At 39.5% G+C, this 11,203-nt stretch overlaps 1 protein-coding gene across 6 annotated transcripts in view; it reads right to left on the bottom strand.

Moving 5' to 3' along the window:
• Positions 1-10,734, bottom strand: part of fam13a (family with sequence similarity 13 member A) — a 52,671-nt gene extending 41,937 nt beyond the window's left edge. For 2 of the 6 annotated variants that reach the window (XM_071503754.1, XM_071503755.1), the window contains exons 1-4: positions 10,117-10,726; positions 5,628-5,823; positions 2,965-3,174; positions 536-713 (exon numbers count right to left, since the gene is read on the bottom strand). In XM_071503754.1, the coding sequence (XP_071359855.1) occupies positions 536-713; positions 2,965-3,174; positions 5,628-5,823; positions 10,117-10,143 (611 nt within the window). In that variant the 5' untranslated portion in view covers positions 10,144-10,726. Of the gene's footprint in view, positions 1-535; positions 714-2,964; positions 3,175-5,627; positions 5,824-10,116 lie in introns of all 6 variants that reach the window. The other 4 variants (XM_071503756.1, XM_071503759.1, XM_071503753.1 and 1 more) reach the window with 4 other exon arrangements.
• Positions 10,735-11,203: the final 469 nt, after the last annotated feature.

Below are 11,203 nucleotides of genomic sequence, written 5' to 3' on the forward strand. Positions count from 1 at the left end.
ATTGTGTGATAATGATGTGACTGTTGGGCTTGAGTTCATCAGGTCACTTTAAAAGGTGGCAGCATTGTGTTTGCAGCTTGTTGCAATGGACTCAGGAAGCCGAAAAAGTAGATGAATGCGGGATGAAGGCATTAAAGCTTTAACATATGTAATTACTTAAAGTTTCACTGAACATTGTTTGGTTATGCAGTACTGTGTAAAGGCTTTAACACTAAAAGTAAAGTGAGAATGCATTCAAAAATCAATATTTGTGTGAGCACCCTTTGCCTTTAATACTGCACCATGCATGTACACAGTTTTTCAAGGTATTTGGTAGGTAGGTTGTTCTAAGCATCTTGGAGAACTTGCCACAGTTCTTCTGTGGATTCAGGCTGTCTAAGTGTCTTCTGTCTCTTCATGTAATCCCAGACTGACACTGTTATATTGAGATCAAGACTCTGTGGGGTCAGACACATTCCTGATGGTTTTGGTCCACTGGTATTTATTTTGAATGCTTGACCACATGCACCCTCAAAAAAGAAAAGCTTAAACTCACTGGAAGACACTGGGTCCAAACACGGTGGCGAGGTTGAGGGCAGTCATGCGGTTATCCTTGTGGTTGCACTCTACAAGGGTGAGGAAGTGGCAGAGGTAGCGGAGGAGGCTGTGGTGGACATCTGGAAGTTGCTGGAGCAGGTCTCTCATATCTGACCAAGAGCTATCATCACCACACTCTGCAGACACACAAGATGTCAAGACAGGTCAAAGGTTGGGATGGTAGTCGTTCACAAAACCTGTAACATCTGGCAATAAAACCTTTGCACAAAAGTTAATACATGCTATCTTGCTTGAAGCAGCCCTTTCTCAACACTGGCATTCTGCTCAAATCTATTCACACTCAAACAAATAGCCAGTGATTACTGACAAGACCAACTGGATTTCCTTTGGAGCAATTCACAATATGCAAAACATAAATAGACTTTTTGTGAATAATTTTATAAGTTTAGTGAACAGTTTTACAGCCAGTCTCCAGCAGGCAGAGATCACTCCATCCGCCTGCTCTATGTGATATCTAATCTTGAGTTGTGGTGGCTAGTAATACGTGAGCATTAGAGCAAAGAGCCTAAAATATGTTGATGCTATTACTCGGGATACATAATTGGGTCAGAGTTGGATAAACGGATATGGCTACTGATCCTGAATGACTGAGTGACGCAAACGTTGTGAGTGTGTGCACGTACGCAAGTATGTGTGTACGTCTGTATATGTAGAGGTGGAGATGAGGAATAAAGGTTTATAATAATGGCAATAGCACTCACAGCTGCTACTGTTTCAAACACACTTTGAGGGATGAAAAAACTTCATTCACATGCACATACACAGCATATGTGTGTAAACAAAGAGGATGCACATCGAAAGACAAGCCAACACGGAGCCAGACAATCAGAGGACCACATCACTGCAGAGAATGGTTTATGCTTTCTGTGAATATAGATAGAGATCAGCAGAATTTATTGACTTAACTGATCACTGAACACTTTAAATTTGAGTATTTTTGCTTTGTTTTCTTCATCTGACAGATCCAGAGATTGTGTGGAGCACCTCTTACTAACTGAATTAAAGACTATGTTGTTGTGCAGTTCTCATCACTACTGTTTACTTTTTGTCAGTTCAGTCGTGTAATCCACTGTAATCTGTCATAACTAGACCAGACAGACAGAAAAAACACTCATGTGATATCGTTATGTGATGCTCCTGAGTTTCTGGACTTTGGAAAGTCTGAACTGCCCATGTGAGAATATTATTTTGATGTGACAGCAAAATTTCATCCACTGTGGGGCAGTATGCCAAAAGTAACTGTTTAGGGTTGCAAGTAATGATTATTTTCATTGTCAGTTAATCTGTCCATTATTTTTTCATATACTTAAAAAACTTAAAATAGATTAATAAATTAAATAAATAAAGACATAAATAAATATTAAGCTCCTTCACAAAAATGTGTCGTATTCACAAAGACATAAACAACAAATGTTGGGATTTTTACTTGATAAATTCTTAAAAATGAATAATCATCACTGAATAATATCTGTCCACCAAAAATAAATGAATCACTACACAATAATATGTTAATCAAAATCATCCCAAATGTTTCAATCCTCATGATATGAGGCTGGTCAACAGACTTTTTTGCTTATTTGATTCACAATGAAGGCAAGTTGACCTTGACAAGTACAAATACTTGATCTATGAGTATTGTCATAATCTGAACTATCTGTCAATGACTATACTGCTAACCAGTTTGCACATTAGGCTACCAACCCATGCATCCATCATAAACCTAAACTGTTTTTAATTTTTCCGAATATTGTCAAGGAGGGCAAAGCAAATTACAGAGATTACAAATATCATTTCATTCAGTAGCTACGGCCAAGTCCTGCATGAAGGAGTCATTTACTAACGCAGCCTTTGGCAATAGGCCCTGAAAAATGGGCTGATATTGAAGTACTCTATGGGGGGGGGGTACTGTTGCCAAAAAGTACATTCCTCTCCCATTAAACAGATTAAACCCTATGATGGAGGAGTGCAGAGGGAGCACAGACACTTCACCTGCCAAATGACTCACTTTACCTTTTATGACCTCCAAGATTATTGACAGAAATATGAGGTCCATCACTCCTCTAATCACATAGACTCTCTCCCTCCCACTCACACACACTCAACTCAGCAGTGCACTGCCTGGTCCAGATGACTGCAGTGCTAATAGCAAAGACAGCTTTGCTTATCGTCTGATCAGAGTCATGACCCAGATATTCACTATGCTTGTGAGGGTATAAATATTACATCGTGGATTTGGGAAATTGTTCAGGATAGATATCACATGATGGTTATAATAATCTAAAACTGGTTTACTTTAGCTGGTAAAAAAATTCTAGACACCAAACAAGCACATCAGGTGGATGCTAGCAAACAGAAATTTCCACCTACCTTGGTGGTGCTGTATCAGTGCTTGTTGGACTGTTGACTCTACCAGACCCTCTGGTAGGTCCCTGAGATACTGTTTAAGCAAACTGGCCACGGTACATGTATCAGACTCAGAGAGAAGGTCAACTTCCTCGCCACCCTCCAGTCGCTGTTTCAGGGTCTCCACAGCCCGGACATTCCCATTGACTCGGAACAGACCCTCCTGTTGCAGGGCTGGAGGAAAGTCGGAAAACCTTTTTTCAGCCACAGTTAACTCATGTGAGATTAAGAGCCAGACTATCTATCAATTATTCAATAATATAGCTTATTTGGGATGCAAGTAACGTCTACCCTTGAAAGTGGCTCTACTATTATGTTTTTGATGGAGGCTGCAAAATCATTTTATAATAAACCTCATGTTTGGTTGGTTCTTTTTTGCCTACAGATAGACATTACAGACGGGCAGACAGTTATGATGTCAACCTGTCATTAGAGCAACATACAGTATCTCATCAAACATCAAACATCAAACTAGCTGGGAAGAGCTCCATTTAAAATGATGAGGATATCTATTGTATACAGATGATGAGATTTTTATGACTCCTTGAAGATTCACATAGAACCAATGACAAGTCTGGATTTTCCTTTTGGTCCATGAAAAGCTATACAGTTTTTTTTTTTGTTTTTTTTTACTTAGAAATTTAAATTAATTGTTTAGTCTATAAAATGTTCTATTGTCCCAAAAATACTGTCACATATGACAAAGAGAAGTAGCAAATCCTCACATTTGAAAACCTGAAACAATATCATATTATTTGCCTTTTGCCTTAACAGAAGGATTGGTCATTACCAAAGTAGTTAAGACTAAACCACTTTGATGTTGCAAGGCCCAACCATTTTATGCTCAGTGATATGAGCAGGGCGTTTTTATATATATACGATGTAGCTAATGTTAGGCACAGATGTTTATTTTTACATTTAGCGATATCTCGTTGTGCCTTTCTTCACATTAAACAGCGCGGAATAACGAAATGTTACACTAATGACAATATGAACAGAGCCATGCTAACAGTAAAAAACCTTTCATACCACTATGTAAGCTTCCTGAAGCTAGTGCAGGTCAGTCAAAATAGTGGCTAGTTTCCCTTCCAGGTTTATTGTTGTAGGTTTCCACTGCAGCCTTTAGGTGCTGCTACAGAAACTATTTTACTGACAGTGCTGTTCAATGATGAGCCACCCCAAATACACCCAAATTACAACAACAGGAAGTCATTTCTCACTTCACTATCGTGGTATCAACACATTTAGATTTCTTTTTATTTTTTTTTTATTTTCAAATATTGTTTATATCCGTTTTAAGATGTCAGTTACGGTATTTTAAAAACTAACTAAGTCTCTCTGAGTACATTTGGAAATAGCAACCTTGGAAATGGAGAAACCAACCGGTATGATAAGACCCATAAATCTTGTGTTGTTTACGTTACACACTGAAAAAATAAAGCTGTCTGATGAAAACACAACCTTACAACAAATGAGTTCAATATAATTTAAAACAACTTAGGTCTTAAAGCTATATTCTGAGGCAGTCCCTGTTTAAGACCAGGGCCACCAAATGCAGGACGGAGTACCTGTCATAACTGATATTCTGCTTCAGTGATGCAAATTTCTAATTTCTCTGCAATTCATTTAATTATTTAGACAGAAATAAAGGAGACTGAACCTGGGCCTTTTGGGGTCACTTGGCAGTTGCCCACTCGGCCTCGTTGTTAACCCAGCCCTATGTGACATTCACCTTTGTGGTATTATGATGAAGGCAGAAACCTCAAAGATGGAATGAAAATCAAAATAAAACCCAAACTGTGCATGGAGCAGAATGCTTCTTTCTGGAAGGTAATGTGTTATTCCAGCCAATGTTCACCTAAAAATTCTGTAGTTGTGTAAAGTAATAGCAGTGTCAGCTCTGACATAAATATGGATCTGCACACTGAAACACCAAAATAGAGGTAGTCATCTTTCATCAGTCGGCCCTATCATAGTCTTTGTGCACTTCTTGGGACTGGTCGAGGAAGTCAAAAATAATACCACTGACTGTGCCATACTGAGAAGGGCCTGCAGGCGAGGAACAGGAACAAGTTCTACTCTCTTGTATTGACATCTAGTGATCAAACAGAAGAACTACAGAAAATAATAAAGTAGGTTGTACCAATGTGTTTCCTTGCTTTGGCACTTTAACTAAAAGTATTTCTTACATTTGTGTTAGTCATGCTGAAATACACATTCTGCTCTTTTAGATTAGAGTAGAGTATATTTTGTTTCTGGTCCAGTCACCAATTGACTTCCATTAATTTCTGTAGAGAATGAAAATCAATGAATAGAATCTTGAAAATTGCTGGAGTTGTGTAATCCATCACAGTACACAACAAGTCTACTTTTTTAAAATAAAAACAACATTATTGTTGGGTGGTAATGCAGTTGAAGTGCAGAGTGAGTGTTTGCAAAACAAAACTACTTGTATGGTCTTTTGTATTTATTGTACCTTTACAAGGGAATTTCTTCTTATTTCACAAAGTACAACAGATGCTGAATGTTTGTAATGATGGTGATGTCTTTATGTGATGTGATGTCTATATCTTGAACTGAAAAAAGAGAGAAGTTCAGTATGGGAGACTAAGCTTGTTTTTCCTCACCATGCTTGCGGAGATGCTCCACCATCCTCTGCACCACCAGAGGCACACCATCCTCCACCAGGCCCTTCTCTCGCAACTCCAGCAGGGACACTCCAAACAGCTTGGTGTGATTTGCTGCCACTGTCCTGGGCCTCAGTATGGGTATCTGGACCATCTTCTTCATGTCTTCTTTAACCTGCACTGCTGCCTTGTTGTGCTGCAGGAAGAAGGGCAGAGAGCAGCAGTCAGCCACTGACACTATGGACACAGAGGGCAGTGCTGGAGCCGGCATCAGGTTAGACACCACTCAGACACCTGTCCTATAGGAGGGAGGCTCACTCCGCTCCATAGGCTGAAAGGTGTGTGTGGAGGTGATGCGGGTTGGGGTGTCTCTATGCAGTCCATGCATACACAACTCCAGTTGCACTGCCATGCACCTAGAGGACAATGTGTGAGGAGAGATGAGAGTGAAAGAGAGGGGAGGGCTGGCCGTGCATGTGTTGCTACAACAAATATCAGGTTACCATGCAACACCTTTGGTTAAAGGCATTGCCAGAGTGACACGCACACCTGCACAAATAGACATACATACGCACAGGAAGGCAAACACATATACATGTTCAGGGGAGGTGATGGCTAGCTGTTACTAACAACTTTAAATGTCAATTTGAATGCATAGTAAGGAAAACATATCAGAGAGGAGTGTGTGCTGAGAGCTGGAAGGATAATCTGTCCAAATGCCTAAATTTGGACATGAAAAATTGGAAGATAAAAAGTTCTTACTGGAGAGCCCTCTGAGTAAACACTGTGCCTTTCAGCAAGCTTATGTATGAGCTGAGAGTAAAGCACGCAAGAGCAGGCTCCTTAAACAGAAACATCTTTTAATGTAGTGAAATGTGTCTGTGTGTGTGTGTGTGTGTGTGTGTGTGTGTGTCTGTGTGCGCTCTCCAGTGTTAGAAAAAAGTACTCAGATCCTTAGATTCTTCACTCAAGAAAAGTAGAAACACTATAATTTAAAAATATTCTATTACAGGTAAAGGTCTTGCATTCTAAATAGAGAGTAAGGAAGATTTAACAGCATATTGTACTGACAATAAAAGTACATATCTGTGAATGTTATATTTCTAATTTTATATTTCCATTCTATTTGATTATCATAATTATTGTTGCATAATTGTATTGCTTTTATTGATGAAGTGTTGTGTAAATAGTAATTTAATGTAGCAGCTGGTTAAGGTGGAATGGGCATTTTTAACAGTCTTCTGATATTATATAGACCCAATAAAATTCAGTTGATCAAAATAATCAGCAGATTAATAAGCCCTACTGCAAAGTGATTAAACTATGGCTTTCACATTACATGTACTGGAGTGACAAGTACAGTATTTCCCTCTTAAATCTGGTGGAGTTCAACTTTAAAGCAGAAGAAAATAGGAATAGTGAAGTAAAGCACATATATTTCAAAATTGTATTTACAAACAGTAGATGAGTAAATGTGCCTCCATTAGTGATGTGCTTTATTTCATTTTGCTCTCAGCAGACACCACCAGTCGAAGCACAAATTGAATGTGTTAATTCACCAGCTGTTAGGTATATTTTATCTGATAACTACTGTTAAGGCAAACAGTGCCACATGTTTTCCGTACCTCTTCATGTGAATACACAGACTATACAACATACTCTGTCTTTGTCTTTCTCTGTAAACACACTCTTCCTACAAAAACAGGCAACATTAGACAGAACGTGGTAAATGACTCTTTCGTGCGGCACATTTACCTACAGCATGACGCATTTCTGTCTTTGTTTAGTTAGTGCCAGGAGCAAGAGAGAAGACACACAAGCCGGGAGCAGCATTCGAGCATTGGGTGCAGGAAGAAAAGGCTTCCTGTACTTTAGTGTGGCACAGACTCAGAGCAAGTTTTACTGTTGTAGCCATAGCTACAACTGGACCATGTGACATCTTGTTGTTCCAGAGTCCACCACTTCAAATGAGTGAACTGACCCTCACAGTGAAATGAGAGGCCCCGTCTATGATCTGGTCACAATGAATCTACACAGTTGGTTTACTGTGTTAGGAAGGTAGAAGAGGGTGGCGAAGGAGAAGAAGTATCACTCAGGTTTATTCCCTATGTGGCCAATTGTTTAGACAGAATGGGTACAAGCATTTGCCACACTCAGATCAGCTAATTAAAAACCCACTTCACAGATGGCGCTAAGATGGCTAAGGAGACAAAATCTTTACCATGGCAGATGCTCTATTACAGCACACTCCAATGAGCATCTGAGAAGCTTTTACAAGCAAGGAGTTATTGCTGCTCAGTCATCTTCTCTCTGACAGGTGCATAAAAATATGCCACTGACACCTTCCTGCTGAGGGTGAAATGTAATTATGTACACTTGAATTTTGATTCTTATTGCTTCATGGCTTGATGGCTGCCTGAGGAGCTGCAATATTTAATGGGGCTAGACAGCACTGATGTATTTCAATATAACAAACTGGCAGGGTCCTCAGGTGTGAGGAGATGTTAGCAGTCAGTATTAATAAAAGGCTTGCATAGGTCTAAAAAAAAAAACAAACAAACAAAAAAAACAAAAAGAAGAAAACTATGATTATAGTTACACAAAGGTAATGGAAACACTTGCAGCTGAGAAATTATCCTAAAATTTGTGTGTCTTTTGTATTTTTTAAGTCTTATGAAGTAGACAGTCGATAACACAGGTTTGGTTTTTTTTTCAGTTAACTGCATTTGTATTTTCCTGTAGATTACCCAATCATACACTTGTTGGTAATAATCTTAATAGGTCACAGCACAGTTTAAGTAGCGATGGGTGAACTCTTCTTGCCTGCAAACTGGCTCTAATAGCGCGACTACTACTGCAGGTGTTAAGGAGTTAAGCCAGTCTGAGCGAGGGCTGACTTTGATAGTCCTTACTGAACAGATGTCTCCCAGATCGTGCGTGTGTGCGTGCACACATTTGGCCTTGGTATTGAGCTCTACACAGAACAGACAGCTGACATTGATGTACGTTACTGTGAACACATGCAGACCTACAGTATCTTCACTATTCAAAGAAAAAAATAAGTCTAAGTATTGTGACCATGATTGAAAAGTGGGACCTGAGGGGAATAATGAAAATTTCCTGTTAACAGACAAACAAAAAATGTGTTTGATATTGGATATTAAAAATGGTTTCTGGCTAGATTTGACCTCTTTGTGTGAGTCTGTCTATCTCAAGTAAATACTTGGTAAACTAATTAAAACCTGGGAAAACAATTTAAAGACGATTTACTATGGATGTTGTCAATGAACATTGTTGAACATGTGTACTGAACCTCAAGGTTTGCATGAAGTTGGTCTTTTCATATTCAAACAACTGCCAAACACAGAATAGAGCCTGTGTGAACCAAAGCAGCCAAGAATAAAGGGGAACACATACTGGCAGTATCCATTTGCCTCTATTGTTTACCAGGACAGTCTGCTGTGATTAGCCTAATAATCCTCATCCCCTCTCCCCTCCCCCATTCTCAAAATGCTTTCACACTACAACTTCTGACAGTGAGAAAGAAACCTATTGTCAAGGGACTGTGGAGAGACTCTGCGTACTGCTGAAAGTCTCCTCTCTCTCCTTGAGAAAGTGTCTCATAGAAAGGGTGTTTACAAGTGTTAGGGTGAGATGCTTTTCTTGAAAATTTTGGATAGTTTAAATTGGCAAACAAGTGCGTTTCGTGTCTGTAACCTGTGTCTTTAACTTGATCATTGAGGAGATGGCAAGCCCAAGCATGTGCCTTTTTTCCCAACCCTCCCAAACCCCCCACCCCCCATCTCTCTCTCTCTCTCTCTCTCTCTCTCTCTCTTTCTCTCTGTGGGTGGCCAGGAAAGCAACTGGTAGCAAAAGCACCACAGGCACCAGAAGCAACAGCTGTTCAGCTCACAGAAACTATCCTCTCAGAGCCATGCAGTTTTAAAATGTACACAAAAACGTGTCTGTTAGTGTGTGGTTCAATGCTCAAAACAGCACTGTTTCCATTTTTGTGGAAAGTGACCTCATTGAGGCGCTGGATCATTGCTTGGAAAAAATGACAGGTACAGACTGGAGACATGAAGCTCACAGAGTGTTTTTGTCCTTGCTTTTTCTCTGGTACTGTTGTGCAAGGATGTGGGAGTAAAAAGCAGCAAGATACTTGCTGACAAGAAAGAAAGCTGCTTTCTGTTAACACTGCAAGGAAAAGTATTCATCTTGATGCCAGAAGTCAAGTATTTGTCAAGAAAAGTTACTTTAATGTAGTGAGGGGAAGTTAGTTACACTGCAGAGAGAAGAGATTTTTGTCCCTCCTTGACATTTTAAAAAGCCATCCAGTATCTACCACAACATCCAACACCCACACCTTCACAAAAGAGTGTGTAGACTGGCACTGAACAGCACAGTCCCGTTATGCATTCTTTAGCCCTTAATCACAGGTTGAATGGGAAGTCTTTGAGCCAACTCAAGCTTTGTAGCTTCTACTCACACAGATGGTCAGAGCTCCTGCCCCCATTCTCCCACAGAAGAAACGCCTGCGGAGGCAAAGATGAGGGGAAAATTTACTGCTGTCCTCCCTCCTCCTCTTCCTCCTCCTCTCCTCACTATGTGCCAGGACACACTTTTGGATTTTTCCCAGTGGTGGGAATCCCTTTCACCTGAAAATATTCCATCCAAATAATCCAAAAACACAACACAGATAATCCACGCTGAGAGAGAATGTAAAGAAGTGCTGTCACTACCGGCAGAGTATATGCTGTCCAGCCCATGAGCACAGATTAGTGCTTGTCTCTTTCTCTTCCTCCCTTTTTATTACCCTCTCTCCTCCTAGGCTGAAATCTGAGCCGAGCTCTCTCATTGGCCGAGTTGCCTGGTCATGTGATTAAGGGGTTAAAACCCAAAACTTTAAATCTGTGCCTGCAGGATTCATCTGCCTGCAAATGAGGGAAGAAAGGAGGAGGGAGCTTTTATACTGAGAACCAGACGGTTGGCTTGAAGGGAAACAAACTCATGTTTTGTTAAAACTGTTACTACACTATAATAACACACAGGAAAGGAAAATATAACTATTTCAAAGAGTGAAACATGGCTGCATTGCTTACAATAGATTTAATACTGGCCCCATTTCCCTTGGGCCATTTTCACATTGTAATTAATAGGATTTGAACAACTTCAAAACTTATTATTTGTTATTTATGATCATTTATAATAATTTAATGACACTGTAATTATACACACACATAAACTCATATACATTGATAATAAAAGACATTTAGAATCATAGGAAAGGATGATCAGGTCAATCATTTATACTCAAAACTTATTTGTCAATTGCATCTCTCTAACAAAAAAAAAAAAGAAAGAAAAACAGAAGAATTGCAAATGTCTGTACTATACAATGTTAAATAAAAGTTGTTCTGATATTACTTCCTCACTGGGAAGCCAGAGAAAGATGACTTATAGCTTATAACAGTATCACTCAGCATAATACTTCAAAGAGTTCACCAGACAGCAACACTTAAAGGTGAACCCTAAATAAAAAGTTACAACGACTTGGGCTGTAGAAGCATGACAAA

This window comes from Trachinotus anak, unplaced genomic scaffold (genome assembly GCF_046630095.1).
Source record: "Trachinotus anak isolate AG129_WGS33_773 ecotype Australia unplaced genomic scaffold, CSIRO_AGI_Tana_v1 ptg000019l, whole genome shotgun sequence".
Taxonomy (NCBI): domain Eukaryota; kingdom Metazoa; phylum Chordata; class Actinopteri; order Carangiformes; family Carangidae; genus Trachinotus; species Trachinotus anak.